Raw genomic sequence first — 18142 nt, 5'->3', positions numbered from 1 at the left:
TTCAGAATTAAAACATTTATTTTATCATTGTACATGTATTTCGTTAAAGTGTAAATTCTTAATAAAAATATACATTGTTCAAAATACAATAAAACACTTTTGAAGATATTACATATACAATAAAGACAATAATAAGTCAGAACTACATCTCTAAATAATGAAAGGTTACACAAGTACTATATGTTCAATGACATCAACAAAGATAAAAATTAATATGTAAAATTATCATAATTCATTTAATACATGTATATATAAAAGTTATCATTACAGCGCATGACATACATGTATTTGTTAAGCTTATCATAGTGCCGACTAGTAATGTATGGTACATGTATGTGTTAAGCTAACCATATCACTGTTTTGTAATATATGTTCAGTTATACCGATTTTTAAATCATAACTAGTGTACTTCAAACACAAAAAGACCTAACTAAATGATCTAAAATGACTGCTTTACTCTCATTTCCATAGACAAAACAACTAACTGATAAATGTAAGAAATATGAAATCACATGATAAAATGATAAATGACCATTTAAATACATTGTCAGCGATTGCTATAACAGCATATAATTGAGCCGCACCATGAGAAAACCAACGTAGTGCGTTTGCGACCAGCATGGTTCCGGACCAGCCTACGCATCCGTGCAGTCTGGTCAGGATCCATGTTGTTCGCTTTCAAAGCCTACTGCAATCAGAGAAACCGTTAGCGAACAGCATGGATCCTGACCAGACTGCGCGGATGCGCAGGCTGGTCTGGATCCATGCTGGTCACTAACGCACTATGTTGGTTTCCTCATGGCGCGGCTCATATATTATATAAGATTCGTACATTTGCAGGAGTCTTATCCCTAGGCTCAGCGAGTGATTCTCCAGTTAACCTTAACACTGCTTACATACAGATTTCATCCAATGCTAGGTTACAAACATCTTATAAAGTCTTTAGAAGACGCTCATTTTAACAAAATCTAGATTTTTCGACAGGACGGCAGACCACAAAAGAACTCGACGGAAGCGTGGAAGTGCCAACATAGTCATTACGTATAAACGCGTTATTCCGGCCAGTCTCGCCGGGTCGATACTAAAATAGAATTTTTGTTTAAAAACAACGACAAAGACAGACGTTTTTCAATCCCATAAAGTTTTTTTTTTACCTTGCTTTCTCTCTGAGCATTTTTAATTGTACCTAACACCCACATCCCGCATGCTCACATTTCCACCTAGAATGTTTTTGTAAAGCTGAATATTCTTATCAATTCAAAATGATTTCTAGTTTTGCATTTACAATTGATAGATATCGAGATATTTTAGCAATTTCAACCAAAAAAAAAGTTTCAAAACCGCGTGCGTGTGAGTTCATCCTCCACTCTCTATATGTCTTGTTTGCGCAATAGAGGTAATAATAATGTTTCAAGCCTGCGTTTCTAATGAATTTCAAGTATGTACATATATAATTCCTAATAAATGTAAGCCATTAACAAATATAAAACAATAAATCTTATATCAGTAACATGCCTTTAAAGGCAAAGTATATTTACCAAATTCATACTTGTGCTAAAATAAGTCTACCTTGGCAGGGCAACCTGGACTGGAAAATCAAATTTTAAAAATACTTTCAATGAAAATGTAGTTTGCATTATGCCTTGTATGAACACAAATAATATGTAATTGAGCAGAAGTTAAAGATTCAAACAAATCCGTCACATGACCAACAGCCCTTTGCCCCTGCCAAAAGTAAGATATAAATCAACACAATGTCATAATGAGAATTTTTCCTTTGATAAACTTAGTGTTGCTTCCAAATTAAAAATGTATTTGGAGACCAGGCTAAACATCTGATTAGCTGTTTCATTTCTTTGCACAACTACAACAGATCATAGAATAACCTGCACACCAAACCCATTGTTTTTGTCTTTGATCATAGTCCTACGTTCTCAGGTAGCAATTTCTTTCTTCTTTTCATTCTCCAAGTCATATGATGTTCCCTGCACGACAAACTTTTGTGCACAAATTGACGAAATGAAGAACAAAAGACAAGCCACGCCCGAAACAATTACCCACCACAGTAACACACCCACCGAGAGTCCATCTTTACTATAGAGAAGACACACCCCAGAAGAGCCACATAAACCGCCCGACCACATCTTACAGGCGCCATCAATCACTGAGGCAATTAGTACTGGTCCGGGTATCGAACCTAGAAGGCGGAGTAACATCCAGCCAATACCAAGTGCTAAAGGCCGGATCTCATCATCAACACACCTGAAATAACTTTCTCATTTTATTAAAATCATAAACAAAAGTAAAGGACAATCCGTGATTTTCAAAGGAAACGGATAGAAACAAAAACTAACTGAGATGCGGTACTTTTAAATGCTAAACTCTTTGCAAAGAGACATTTTCTTTGAATTGTAATAACATTGATGAAAAAGTGAAAAACGCAAAATAAATGATATACATGAGTGACAGTTGTTCCTACCTGAGTGTAGCCATTGATGATGGCGTAGTTGCTGTTAGCACAGATATCATCATAATAAACAAGCAAGGTGCGAGGATATTCACTTTGGTACAACCATCATCGCATCGGCCTGGTGATGCTTTTGTATCTATGGTAACCGCACTACCTAAACTCTGAGCCACACAGCTACAGTTAGTATATGGTTCCTGCAAAAAATAACAAATTGTTAGTTCATTGAAATGAACGTTGTTCTAAATACACACACACACATAAAAATTATATATATATAATTCTAGCTCTTAGATCTTTAAAATATGACATCCCAAAACTGTTTTTTTTATATATATATATATTTTTTATAAAGTCATCACATGACACAGTACATTTGATCACGTGAAAATATATGTTATACTTTGACAGGTTTTAATAATTATTATTATATTGATTACCATGGGTGCGGCTGGTGGACCAGAGCATCCTGCATGACACGCAGAATAATAAACAATACCATCATCCCCGCAGACTGGGTGAAAACTCATATCTTCACAAGAGCACATAGTGTTACAACCAGCCGTGTACCCGTCTATCATACTGTAAAATGATCTACTAGTACGAATGTACGATGTATGTCTAATATATATGAAAAGGTTAAGCCAAGTTATACGTAACTGTATGTTCTAAAGGGTCAATCAACCAATCAAACTGTCAAATTCGATTGTGAAGCTCAAACTAAATGAACGTAAATGCGAAACATGTAAACACATGTCATTTATAAAATAAATTCTAAATCAATATACAGCTATTACTGTAACTTGCTGCTGCTACTTTCACGCTGAATCCAAATTACGCCTGCTCCTGTCCCAGTAATTCAAACAACAAACCTAGTGCTGTTCATCTTCTCAAAGGCAAACACTGTCGAATGAAATATGTTTGTTGCAGAGAATTTGTTGGAACTGACTAGAAGTTCACTTAACGCATCAGACGCTGTACATGGTGTTTCAATTACCTCCCTCTAGTTTGCATCATTTACGCTGACAATGTGATAAAAGGGATAACAACAAACTCTGCGTTCCTCTGTACATTAAGTATTACCAAACAAAACTAAAAAAGAGAATAAGATCTTTATAACCTTTCGTTTGGATACGTGACCTCTAACCCCGCCAGTTGGGTCTCTGGACAAGCTGCAAGGTACGATATGCCAAGGACACATGCTATGAATGTCGCTACCACATTAAGTCGTAACATACCGACAATTTCTAGATGGAAGATCCTGATGAGCAGTCCACCAAGGAACATACCGACAGACCCGACCAATATTAGTCCACCTTGAAAGTGCAAACAGAATCAAATTTCAGGGAAGATTTATATTTAATTTAAAAGATTTTAAAACACAATAGAAATAGACACTCATCTTCCCTTTAGCCCCTTCTTATACATTGTTACAATATCCACAACAATGCCAGGTTTTGCGGTGTGGCCATGGATGCATTTACTTTACTTGAAGTTTTCAGTGTTTCTGCTACTCTTTTTTATGGTACCTACAATGTAATTCTTTCAAAACGAAAATTTCTGTTTATAGAACTCAATTCTGAAACTAAAAAACGTAACTTAAACAATTTATATCGTTCGATTGGCCTACCTAAAAGAAGGCCGGCTGTGTCAAAGCCCATATTGTACATCTCGGCCAGGTATTTGAAGGCAAATGCGCTCACGCCAAATATGATGAGGGATTCTGCACAACCGCCCAGTGAAATGAAAATGAAGGTTGGGTTCTTCAACTGAAATATAAAATGTTTGCAATGTGTATTACACCTAAAAGTGTTTACTAACAGTTTTAGCAAATAAATTTTAATTTGGCGGTATATCATTGAATTTAAACGAGAATTTAACCGAATGCAAAATCCACAATATTCAGTGCTGGTATTTGTTCATGATTTGGAAAAATAACTTTATTCCACATATTATTTTCTTTACATATTGATCGCAAATTATTTTCATAGAAACAGAAGGGCGATTATTCTCGTGTACGGAATACTCGTGCAATAATCCCAACCCTTTTCGCGAGATTATACGTGCAATCTGACATCCGAACAGTTATAAAAACGTAAACAAAATGGCTCGTGCGGGCACCAGCTAAAACTTTTTTCTCATAGTAAAAAGTTTTTTTTCTCAATTCTGAATTGTTACGACAATAAATATTCATTACATTTAAGGATATTTTAAAGTAAAATAAAAAATTATCTCTTATCGGAAGTCGAATTTCAATTTAATTAACGTGGGCGTGTCTTTCATTAAATGTTTAACATAAGGTTAGATATATTTTCTTACAAGTTTGAAGCAAGCCTTAAAGAACGATAAGGTGATGGTTTTCACCAATGTCCCGCAACTGACATCTTTGTCTTTCATCAGCGCCGCCTCAGCTTCCTCCGCCTTGGTGTTACCTGAAATTTAAATGTGTCAAGACTTTAATCATTAAACTTACTAAGATGTTATATTTCTACGGTGTCCCGTCAGGACCATAGCCTCGGAACAACGGACGTACGCCACTACGATTGTGAAAAGTCGAAACTATTTCGTACGTTCATTAGCAAAACTTTATTTCTTGTTTAACTTAACTACTTTTGAAGACAAAAAGAAGCATCCAGACAAATGCAAATATTGGCATGTCGCATGTAATAAACGTCGGACACAGGTATTGTTTTTTTTTTCCATAATAAACGAAAGCACGACTTAACAGTTTGTATACTGTAAGAATCATCTCAAAAAATCATAGCTAAAAGTTTCAGTCTTTTCTATAGTTACTGCTGACATCCGTGTTAGTTCAAAAATGTGTTTCATCATCTTTAGTAATAATTTCAAAATTCGAAGAGGTATTAACTCGATAAGGGAGAGCGTAGGGGCGAGTGAGGATGTTGTATGCAATGGGATGGCACATGTGGAAATTTATTGGATGCAGTAATTAATTATACTCTTAACGGAAATCTATTTCTTTATTTTGTTTTGTTAAAAAGAAAATAAATGCGTTACAAAACGGGAGTACATTAATACTGTGTAGATACGTATCGTTACTGAGGGAATGAGCGTTGTTTTATGTAGCTGCGTCCTTTTAACACTATCATTAAAATACAGTTATATATAGTATTTCTTCATTCAACCGAGACGATAATGGCGATATTTAAATGAAATACCCCACAGTGACCACAAATAAACATTAAACAGAAATAACTTTTTCAACCCAGGCCTCGTTATTCTTGTACACTTTAAACATTTCAAATAAAGCAGATCCAAACAAAAGAAGAAAACGGTCTGATTTTATCTTATCCGTAATTTTCGAAGGTTAACATTATAAAAATGCAGTATAAATGGCAATAGACAAGAAATTAAACAGGTATTTACGACAAAGATGTTTATCAAACAGTTAGTTAGAACAAATTATTTCAATATGAGGGTTATATACGGTAGGTAATGTCATGCCTTTGGATACTGATATCAATGTCAGATATAAAACGGACATTACTCCGAACATACATCTCAAAATCAACATTTTTAAGCAAAACAACGTTTTTCATATTTCAAAAATCATAAAATAACAAAATATTAAGTTGATATCTTAAGAACATGAAATAAAAATAATGAACGGCAGAAGAACCCTAATTTGGTGAAAATATATAGATTTGACATGCCTCTTTTAAAGACTCGAAACATTCGTCTTGACATACTTGAGTCGGGACAATTAATTTTATATAACTTACTTGGCATATATTTAGGATATCCAAACATTGGAATAGCGACGACAACAAACAAAATAGTAGTGAACACAAATCCCAGCCACCAGGCACCAACCCATCGGGTGTCCATCGCATCAAACCCGAGTCTGAAACGCAACAATGAACTAGTGTATGCAGAGTACTAAGTATACAGAATTTGAACACTGCTTCAGTTGTGATTAGAAAATATATATTTTAGCTATCCATATAACTGTTGTTTACTTTTCCAGAGAAAAAAACATCTGTTTAACGTTACTTTGTAAATCCTAAACATAGCGGCTGAATCACATTGACGTTAAACTTACTTGTCCTGGTTTACCCTGTCGAAGTCCACAAACCAGTTTTGCATGAACTGTCCACCGGCGAAAAATCCACAAGCCACGCCAATTGCAGTAGCTGCGTAGCATATACCTGAAAACAATTAAAGATTTAATGGTTTATTGGCGTGTATACATTTCAGGAACTCATAACTTCTTATAACAAAACTATGCAATTTTTCTTTATCGTGAATGCGGTATTTCCGAATGTTAAGACGATAAGTCAGTGGCGCAGTGGTTAGCAGGTTGGACAACAAGCAAACAATTCGGGTTGGATTCCCGGTTGCGGCTGATATTCTGACTAGTGCTCAGTGCTGGGTAATATACTTAAACTGGTACTGTTTCCAGCAATACTGACCTAGACTGGCGGCTGGGGAGGTAATTATGGCACCTAGGCTCGGCTGGAAATAAGTTGTTTTTTTTCATCCATATTAGGTGGGTACTTTCGTCGACTGCCCACGTTAAAAAAGAAAGTTTACATAAAAGTGTATGTTTATATGTATATGCATACCCACGCATAAAGCGGCTGTCCCTTGACTCGCATTCTCATCGAGGTATACAGTCCCGAGTGTAAACATTGGTGCGAACCCGATACCATGTACTACCTGAGCCAGTGCAAACACACCCACCCATTTCTCGCCCTCGCTGTTACAAGGGGGTGCGCCACCAAGTCCAGCACCTCCACACGTATCCGATGGGCCTGACGGACCACTGGAACCTGAAATTTGAGAAGAGATTTTAATGCAGGATTGTATAGCTATTTCTTATGGCTAATTGTCCTTATTTAAATACGGCTTTGATTTCAAAATGAAAAACTCAAGCTAAAAAGAACTTAAACTCACTTTTTAAAACAATGAATGCACACACTTTCACCTGATGGTGAGTTTATTAGAACTTGTGTCTTCATTGTACTGAAGTAGTGTATTCTTCTAGCATGAGCAGAGGAAATAAGGGCAAGTGTTTCTAGGTACAAGAGTGATGAAAGGCTTCATTATAATCTCCATGAATACTAATATCAGTTAAGTTGTCTGCAGTTCGCAGTTCGCAGTTCGCGTTTCGAATTGCGAACTGCAAACTGGTCTGCAGTTCGCAGTTCGCAGTTCGCGATTCGAATTGCGAACTGAAAACTGGTCTGCAGTTCGCGATTCGAATTGCGAACTGTAAACTGGTCTGCACTTTACGATTCAAATGTCAACGTGCAGTCTAATCTACACTGTCCTGCGCATTGCAGACAAGAATGCATTTCACGGTTGGTCTGCAGTTTGCGTTTCGAATTGCGAACTGCAAACTGGTCTGCAGTTCGCGATTCGTGTTGCAAACTGCAAACTAGTCTGCAGTTTACGATTCAAATTTCAATGTGCAGTCTGATCAACACTGTCCTGCGCATTGCAGACAAGAATGCATTTCACAGTTGGTCTGCAGTTCGCGTTTCGAATTGAGAACTGCAAACTGGTCTGCAGTTCGCGATTCGTGTTGCGAACTGCAAACTAATCTTCAGTTTACGATTCAAATTTCAAAGTGCAGTCTGATCAGCACTGTCCAGCGCATTGCGGACCAGAATGCATTTAATAATTAGTCTGCAGTTCTCATTTTGCGTTTCCAACTGCGAACTGGTCCGCGGTTTGCGTTCCGAATTGCAAACTGCAATCTTGTCTGCTGATTACAATAAAAAATTCAAAGTGCAGTCAGATCAGCACTTTCTTGCGCATTGCAGACAAGAATGCATTTCACAGTTGGTCTATAGTTCGCAGTTTGTGTTTCCAATTGTGAACTGCAAACTGGTCTGTAGTTCGCAGTTCGCGTTTCGAATTGCGAACTGCAAACTGGTCTGCAGTTCGCAGTCCGCGATTCGAATTGCGAACTGCAAACTGGTCTGCAGTTCGCGATTCGAATTGCGAACTGCAAACTCGTCTGCAGTTCGGGATTCGTATTTCGAACTGTAAACTGGGACACAATTTACGATTCAAATTTCAAAGTGCAGTCTGATCAGCACTGTCCAGCGCATTGCGGACAAGAATGCTTTTCATAATTAGTCTGTAGTTCGCATTTCGCGTTTCCAACTGCCAACTGCAAACTGGTCCACAGTTCGCGTTTCAAATTGCAAACTGCAATCTTGTCTGCTGATTACAATAAAAGTTTCAAAGTGCAGTCTGATCAGCACTTTCTTGCGCATTGCAAACAAGAACGCATTTCACAGTTGTTCTATAGTTCGCCGTTTGTGTTTCGAATTGCGAACTGCAAACTGATCTGCAGTTCGCAGTTCGCGTTTCGAATTGCGAACTGCAAACTGGTCTGCAGTTAGCAGTTCGCAGTTCACGATTCGAACTGCGAACTGCAAACTGGTCTGCAGTTCGCGATTCGAATTCGAACTGCAAACTGGTCTGCAGTTCGGGATTTGTATTGCAAACTGTAAACTGGGCTACAATTTACGATTCAAATTTCAAAGTGCAGTCTGATCTACACTGTCCGCGCATTGCGGACAAGAATGCTTTTCATAATTAGTCTGCAGTTTGCATTTCGCGTTTCAAACTGCGATCTGCAAACTGGTCCGCAGTTCGCGTTCCAAATTGCAAACTGCAATCTTGTCTGCTGATTACAATAAAAATTTCAAAGTGCAGTCTGATCAGCACTTTCTTGCGCATTGCAGACAAGAATGCATTTCACAGTTGGTCTATAGTTCGCAGTTTGTGTTTCTTATTGCGATCTGCAAACTGGTCTGCAGTTCGCAGTTCGCGTTTCGAATTGCGAACTGCAAACTGGTCTGCAGTTCGCAGTTCGCGATTCGAATTGCGAACTGCAAACTGGTCTGCAGTTCGCGATTTGAATTCGAACTGCAAACTGCTCTGCAGTTCGGGATTCGTATTGCGAACTGTAAACTGGGCTACAATTTACGAATCAAATTTCAAAGAGCAGTCTGATCAGCACTGTCCAGCGCATTGCGGGCAAAAATGCATTTCATAATTAGTCTGCAGTTCGCATTTCGCGTTTCCAACTGCGAACTGCAAACTGGTCCGCAGTTTGCGTTCCGAATTGCAAACTGCAATCTTGTCGGCTGATTACAATAAAAATTTCAAAGTGCAGTCTGATCAGCACTTTCTTGTGCATTTCACAGTTGGTCTATAGTCCGCAGTTTGTGTTTCGAATTGCGAATTGCAAACTGGTCTGCAGTTCGCAGTTCGCGTTTCGAATTGCGAACTGCAAACTGGTCTGCAGTTCGCAGTTGGCGATTCGAATTGCGAACTGCAAACTGGTCTGCAGTTGGCGATTCGAATTCGAACTGAAACTGGTCTGCAGTTCAAGATTCAAAATGAAAGTGACTTTGAAGGTTACTCTTATATTTTAAAGTAATAGGTCAGTGTTTGCTAAATATAAAATTTTGAGCCGTGCCATGAAAAAATCAACATAGTGGGTTTGCGACCAGCATGGATCCAGACCAGCTTGCGCATCCGCGCAATCAGGTCAGGATCCATGCTGTTCGCTAATGGTTTCTCTAATTGCAGTAGGCTTTAAAGCGAACAGCATGGATCCTGACCAGACTGCGCGGATGCGCAGGCTGGTCTGGATCCATGCTGGTCGCACACCCACTATGTTGGTTTTCTCATGGCACGGCTCATTAATGTTAATGGTCTGCACTTCCTCCCTCTTCATTAGAACTGCAAAGTGCCGGCAAGACTGCGGCACCTAGTTTTCGATTCAAACTACGAACTGCAAACTGGTCTGCAGTTCGCAATTCGTAGTTCATAATTCGAATTGCGAACTGCAAACTGGTCTGCAGTTCGCACTTCACGATTCGAATTGCGAACTGCAAACTGGTCTGCAGTTCAATATTTAAAATGAAAGTATATTGGAACATTACTCTTAGGCCTAGAATTTCGTACTTAGTAAGTTTTTGCTTAAAAGAGGTTATGGTCCCTCAGCCGCAGTCACTTTATCCGAATCGAAATTGTAAACTGTAAGCTGGTCTGACTAAGCGACCTGTACCGGTTCTTCTCCTAAAAGAAGGCTTCTAAAGTGTCATGCACAAGGTATAGCAAAGCACCAGTCTGTCTTTTCACAAAGAGTCTGTATCTAAATACACGATTTCTCTCCATCTGCTCTGAGGGATCTCGCTCTTCATCTGGTGAGATCGTTCGGTGTCAGATTACTTTCGCGACCAGAGTGGCTGCGTTTGTGCTATGTAAAACGCCTTTAAACGGGCTTATCATAAAAAGGACTATATATAAACATGGTATATTAATAATAATTTCAAATTACTCTAATCAGAGTCATATACATTATATGTTTTGTCCTTTCGGAATAGGGTCAGTAAATTGGTAAAAAAAAAAATGTTCGTGGTATATTCGAAATCAGACCATCATAAATGGTACCTAATTTACCCATTTTATTCGCGCACATTCGTGTAGAACGAGTGCTTTAATCAATCACACTTTTGCACTACTGGAATACATTCTACATGGAATGAGACAGTTTACATTTTCATACACCCCACATGGCAAGTTTTGCAGATCGAAACTGGAAGTAAATGTTTATTGTGCGGACTAGAGCAAATATGCGCTATTTTAAGGGTAGCAGACTACAACTGGCAGGCATTTTAATAGGAATATCTAACCCCCATTTTCTTGTTATCATTTGTAACAGAGCTTTTCTGAAAAGTAGTTGTAGGAAAAATTGATGTTCTCTAAAGATACGTAAAGACGGCCTGAAGTTAGCGGTTTTTAATACAATACAAAAAAGGATTAATCACTGGACATTAAACATTCTCTCTGTCATAATGTATATGCAGTTTACAATTAAAATTGTGAATAATGCATTGAACTTTGATTAGCGATCATTTGGAACTGGTAAAAAATGACATTAAAACAAATAAAGGAGACAACTAAATTATTTGACATTTATTGTTTAATGTCCATATATTTTTTAAGAAAATTGCGAGACATATATTCAATCACTTTAGCCCCATTGGATCATTTAAACACTTTGATTGGTTACATTTTGCACAGACAAACAACACAACTCTCTTCTTACGCCCATTTAAGGTATGTTGACCAATCATGCAGGTCTTAGTGCCGAGTGCATAATTGCGACTGCGACAATAAATGTCGTCTTTCCAATTAGTTATGGACAATTTAATTCAAATTACTTATCAATGGCAATCAAAAGTATTAGACACCTGCACATATCAAAGCCCCACTTACATTAAACCAAACAAGATTTATAAAGTAATGTTTCTAAGCCAAGATCAAAGCCCAGGCTCTAGTACTGACCGTTTGCAGATTTCTTATGTCATATTTCATTATAATACCAAGACAATAAAACGGGTCTGTCGATGAGCCATTCCAGCGCTACCTTTGGACATATCCGAAGGCGGCGGCAAGAATGGTGTTAAATGTTGGTATTTTATTAGCAGATGTATGTAATATGCTGGTTTTGCCAGGGACGAGATTATACGGACTTTCTTCTTTATATGACACTATCTATGAATATTTTGTCAAACACTGTCAAAATACGACTGCGTACTTTGCTTGTGTGTGGACTACTTTCGTTAATATTCGTTACTATTTATCAAATTGTTCTGTTTCAGAAAGTTAGAAATAGGTAAAGTTCATGCAAAATTAGCCCGTCTCAGATGCAGTTCATCGCAAAATTAGCCTCTCTCTCTGACTGGACAATCAATACAGGCTTCGACGCAGATATGTCAAGCTTGCATTGACCTGTAGGTTACAATCTGAATATTTTATATGTCAGAAATAATCCAAAGTCAGGTGAGCTATAGTCAGACGTGAGATGAGCATTCTTGAGTGGGCTGACAGTGACTTGAACATTCCGGCTAATTACTTCAATATCCGGGCAAATTCCGTCAAATGAAACAGTTCTTTGATTAATCTTACAATTAATCTTTCGTTGATTTTATTTACAAAGGGCAATATAATTTTTGTTTAAAATTGAAATGATATATACACATGTACTGTAATAGAAATCACACAACGTAAAGCTGAATTATTTTACAGGAACAACGCACTACTGCAAAAGCTGCACAAGATTTTTTTATTTTATTTTTTATATGTCAGTTCATGTGTTTTATGACCTTTTAATAAGTCCTAAATACAATAGAAATGTATTTGAGTTAAAAACATTCCATAAGAAAAAATGTTATAACATCATGACAGTAAACGAGTTGGGATTTAAGCCATTCAAGAGTTACATTAGGCCATACTTGGCTGTAGACGATCCTTATAACGGGTGTAAATGTCTTTACATTGAAACATGTCACAATATATATCAACTGATAAAATAAAGATAAAATAATACAAAGTTTTCACACACAAAAAATAATTCACGCGCTCTGTAAAGAAATACAAACTATAATATTAAAGATATTTCAAAATATTCCTTGCCACACCGACTGGTGAATTAATTGAAGGAATCATAAGAATTCTAAATGATTTTAATTCAGTTTTCTATGAATTTTACTGTATTGCTCGTAAGAGTACATTAACTACTCTGAGCGTAGAAGGAATTTGGCAGTAAAAGGTACTAAGAGAACACCAGTGAATTTCTTTCTCTCATTCTAGCTCTCCTTTATACTCATAAAACAAACCAAGAAAATTGGTCATACAGGACGGATTACACCAAACCGGAAGTGACTACTCAGTGTTACATGTGAAGTAGTCAAAAATGTAGTTCCATGCTATGGATGAAGTCTGGAATAATGAGTGACATGAGGAGGTGACAGTTAAATTTTTGGCTTATTGTGGCAACGTTAAATGTCGCAACGCCGCTAAATGTCGCAACCACCGTTAAATGTCGCAAGGTTGACGTTAAATGTCGCAACCACCGCTAAATGTCGCAAAACCGTCTGCCGCTAAATGTCGCACCTTTAACGTTAAATGTCGCAAAAATTTGCCCACCTTTATATGTCGCAACACCAACGCTAAATGTCGCATTTCCAATTTGACACTATGATTATCAATTCTTTGTGTATATTTACTTTTTTTGAGGGAAGAAAAATTAACAGGTTCATGTAATACGAATATAGTGTTGTTTGTTTGTAGGGGTTGGGTATGGGTGGGGAACGGGGTGAATAACGACACAAAAATCGAAGACACAACATTATGGACAGAATGACTAAAATGCAGTTTTAGCCGTTTTTAAATGCAAATGGAAGCAAGATGCCATTGAATTACTTTAAATATTTTTGTATCATCATTTTTTTTGGTTATAATTTCACGTCATAACAGTGATAAAATTTGTTTCAGAGGAGAAACAGTATTAAATGTCCTTTAAAGTTTAGCGAAAAACGTGTTTTTGCTTGCATTTCATATACTAGGTTACATAGGGAAATACTATGGCTGATTTCAAATGAAATTGGAAGCAAGAAGAAATAGTGTTACATTAATAAAAATACACCAGTGGAAAGATAAGAAAATGAATTTTATGGTGGGAACAGTGATAAAATTAGATATATAAACTGAAAATAAGAATGGTCGAAACAAAATTTAATCCTTCTATATTTCAATGTAAATCATAGGTCTGTCTCTGCGGCGGCTGTTCTCGCACCCCGCTGCGGATGGCTTGATAAGACGCCTAAGAATAAAAAGTTGGGTGTGACACACATCACCAAGATAATTAATAGAAAATATAAATATTTACATTTTTGAAGGGGGGGGGGGGGTGGTGTTGTATGTGTGGGTAGGCGGAAAAGTAAGATAATGAGGGTAATAAGACTAAACCAAACAATTTTAAGAGACTAAAGTAAAATAATATCAAAATTCCCGCTTTACCTGAAAGAATGTACAGAGGGCCACATAGGATATTTCTCGGCCATTGAAGCTTGGATCCATGCTGGTCGCAAACCCACTATGTTGGTTTTCTCATGGCACGGCTCATATTATCTTCTACGTATTAAGAAATCTTAAATGTCCTCGTTTCTTCGAAGACACGTAAGTGCTTGAATCATCAAACAATCATCATGTGAAGCTAAAACTTTATTAAGTGTTCATTGTTTACTAATTACCCTAATTAGTCAAACACTTAAACAGATACTTCATCCTAGTCCACACAATGAAAGACACTTGTTGCACTTCTTAAAGAGTCAAGAGTCACATTAAGAATTGGACTTTACATCCAAAAACACAGTTTTGTGTGGAACCATGTTATCTATTACATATTTTCACTTTAATAACAACAACAGCAATAATAATAGCAACAACAACAGCAACAACAACAACAACGACGACAACAACAATAACAACAACAATAATAATAATAATGATAATGATAATAATAATAATGATGATGATGATGAAAATAATGACGATGATGATGATGATGATGATATCAATAATAAAAGGGTATCTAACACGATATCCAATATGACTGATTTTAATGATGTTTTATGATGTAATGTTTAATTAAATTCTAAAGCCTTTTTAAAGAAAAAATATTAGACACATTCAATCATCTATCAGGGCCTAAAATATGTCATATTTTAGCTTAACACTGTGAAATCACTAATATTCGTGGGGATTAGTTTTCGTGGATTTCGTGGTTGAGTCAATCCGTAAAATTTAATCCAAATGATCCAAATGACCAAGAGAAAATTCCATTCAAAAATGATGATGAAAATAATGATGATGATGATGATGATGATGATAAATTAATAAAAAAAAGGTGTCTAACACGATATCCAATATGACTGATTTTTAATGATATTTAATGAATTATGTTCAAAAGGTGAAATCTACAAATTCATTTCTTCAAGAATTGCAGTTTTGACCCAAACCACGAAATTTCATGCCAACGAAACTAAATGATTTTACATTAGTATCTCATACGGAATATTAACTGCATGCACATTATACAGTGCATGAAGCTTCAGCAAACGGGAAATTCTCATTTTCAGGTAGATACAGTACTGATCTTTAAGCTCAAGGGCATCTAAAAGTTTTCGAGAGCATCGAACTTAGTTTGAAGCTGTGCCTAATCTTGTTTCCACTAGAACAATGAGATACCAAATTTTAAGCTTTACTGCCTATAAAATACGTCTTGATTTCACGTTTGATTATGGTGTTACAAGAAACTCCAAAGGCTATCTTCCTTTTTTCTTAATTTGAACAAGTTCATAATATTTATACAAACAGAAATATACGCATGAAATAGAATGGTTAAAAGCTCTGTATAGAGAAATACGCACATATATATATAGTGAAAATATTGCGCGATTATACGAATAACTGTAATTTGGATTTTGGCAACGTTAAATGTCGCAACGCCGCTAAATGTCGCAACCACCGTTAAATGTCGCAAGGTTGACGTTAAATGTCGCAACCATCGCTAAATGTCGCAAAATCGTCTGCCGCTAAATGTCGCACCTTTAACGTTAAATGTCGCAAAAATTTGCCCACCTTATATGTCGCTACACCAACGCTAAATGTCGCACAGCATAATAAGGTAAGTCTTCACAATTTAGAGATAAGACTGGTTAATGCATGCTTTATTTGGGAAAGGCTGAATTGACCTTTCACTCTAATCTGCACGTTTGCTTTTCAGTGGTTCCGCACCATACATACGTTATATATTTCATATCTTAAGGTTTAAGCACTAACGTGGTACTCGCCACAGTACTAGTTTATTTCAGGTCTAAACTATGTAATTCTATGGAGTCCTGTTTAGCTCATGAGACATTCAGCTCGCGTTCCGTATTGTCGCGCGTTGTATGGCATGTCTTTAGTCGACCTGAATTACGTTACACAACAGGCAGGGGGCCAGAAATTGTTGATGGAGGATGGGAGTGGAGTGGGGGAGTGGGGGGGGGACCAGTTTTAAACAAAAGCGTCACCGGCGACGTGCGGTAGGTATGGGGTTCCTCTGTCCGTATTTGTGGGAAAGTTTTTATATACAGGTATGAAATGTTTGCCTGTGGTGCATTTTTGTCTATTTTTAGGTACCTACTAGAGGGGCACTCCCCTTATTTTAGGTGGTTAGGGTCTTTTCCCATTGACAATTTTGAAAAACAAGTATGGAATGCTGGATTTTAATTGCATTTTTTGTTCAAAATTTCGATGTATGGGAGGGGTTATCCCTGTCATTTTCGAGGGTTCGGGGTCTCTCCCCGGGAAAGTTTGAAAAATATGTATAAAATGGTTGCCTCTGGTGCATTTTTTTTCTTCTTAATTTTAAGGAACTGGAGGGGTACTCACCTCCCCCCCCCCCACACACACACACCCCATTTTAAGGGGTCAACGGTTCTTTCCCCTGGTGAATTTTGAAATATAAGTATAAACGCCTCAGGGGCGTTTTGGGTCTACATTTTGAGAAAATATTATTTCCAAAATAGTTGGGTGCAACTTTGATGAATATAAGTCAATTGTAAGCCAACAAGGGTGGGGTTTGGGTGGGGGGGATCGGCTCGGGCAACAATCCAGGCCTTTTACACAACAGGATGTACAACTACGCGACACGAAGTCTGTGTTTTGTACCAGCTATAGAAAACGAAGATTTTCTATTAATCAGCCATGGGTTCTATTTCTTTGTTTGGAGGTTTACATTTAAAGTCATAAGGTAACTATCAAGCTTCAATGGCCGAGAAATATCCTATGTGGCCCTCTGTACATTCTTTCAGGTAAAGCGGGAATTTTGATATTATCTTACTTTAGTCTCTTAAAATTGTTTGGTTTAGTCTCATTTCCCTCATTATCTTACTTTTCCGCCTACCCACACATACAACCCCCCCCCCCCCCCCCCACTTCAAAAATGTAAATATTTATACTTTCTATTAATTATCTTGGTGATGTGTGTCACACCCAACATTTTATTCTTAGGCGTCTTATCAAGCCATCCGCAGCGGGGTGCGAGAACAGCCGCCGCAGAGACAGACCTATGATTTACATTGAAATATAGAAGGATTAAATTTTGTTTCGACCATTCTTATTTTCAGTTTATATATCTAATTTTATCACTGTTCCCACCATAAAATTCATTTTCTTATCTTTCCACTGGTGTATTTTATTAATGTAACACTATTTCTTCTTGCTTCCAATTTCATTTGAAATCAGCCATAGTATTTCCCTATGTAACCTAGTATATGAAATGCAAGCAAAAACACGTTTTTCGCTAAACTTTAAAGGACATTTAATACTGTTTCTCCTCTGAAACAAATTTTATCACTGTTATGACGTGAAATTATAACAAAAAAAAAATGATGATACAAAAATATTTAAAGTAATTCAATGGCATCTTGCCACCATTTGCATTTAAAAACGGCTAAAACTGCATTTTAGCCATTCTGTCCATAATGTTGTGTCTTCGATTTCTGTGTCGTTATTCACCCCGTTCCCCACCCATACCCTACCCCTACAAACAAAAAACACTATATTTGTATTACATGAACCTGTTAATTTTTCTTCCCTCAAAAAAGTAAATATACACAAAGAATTGATAATCATAGTGTCAAATTGGAAGTGCGACATTTAGCGTTGGTGTTGCGACATATAAAGGTGGGCAAATTTTTGCGACATTTAACGTTAAAGGTGCGACATTTAGCGGCAGACGGTTTTGCGACATTTAGCGGTGGTTGCGACATTTAACGTCAACCTTGCGAC

The 18142-nt window shown here is 37.1% G+C and overlaps 1 protein-coding gene across 2 annotated transcripts in view; it reads right to left on the bottom strand.

Moving 5' to 3' along the window:
* LOC128555596 (solute carrier organic anion transporter family member 4A1-like) overlaps positions 1-18142 on the bottom strand; it is a 56659-nt gene continuing 38517 nt past the window's right edge. For both annotated transcript variants that reach the window (XM_053538374.1, XM_053538382.1), the window contains 9 exons: positions 7054-7260; positions 6531-6636; positions 6211-6332; positions 4787-4899; positions 4098-4236; positions 3588-3783; positions 2908-3049; positions 2480-2664; positions 1-2262 (listed from right to left, as the gene is read on the bottom strand). In XM_053538374.1, coding sequence (XP_053394349.1) covers positions 1935-2262; positions 2480-2664; positions 2908-3049; positions 3588-3783; positions 4098-4236; positions 4787-4899; positions 6211-6332; positions 6531-6636; positions 7054-7260 — 1538 coding nt within the window. In that variant the 3' untranslated portion in view covers positions 1-1934. The remainder of the gene's footprint in view (positions 2263-2479; positions 2665-2907; positions 3050-3587; positions 3784-4097; positions 4237-4786; positions 4900-6210; positions 6333-6530; positions 6637-7053; positions 7261-18142) is intronic.

This window comes from Mercenaria mercenaria, chromosome 1 (genome assembly GCF_021730395.1).
Source record: "Mercenaria mercenaria strain notata chromosome 1, MADL_Memer_1, whole genome shotgun sequence".
In the NCBI taxonomy this organism is placed as follows: domain Eukaryota; kingdom Metazoa; phylum Mollusca; class Bivalvia; order Venerida; family Veneridae; genus Mercenaria; species Mercenaria mercenaria.
The sequence above is the reverse complement of the archived record's forward strand: the minus strand, read 5'-3'. Positions and strand labels throughout refer to the sequence as shown.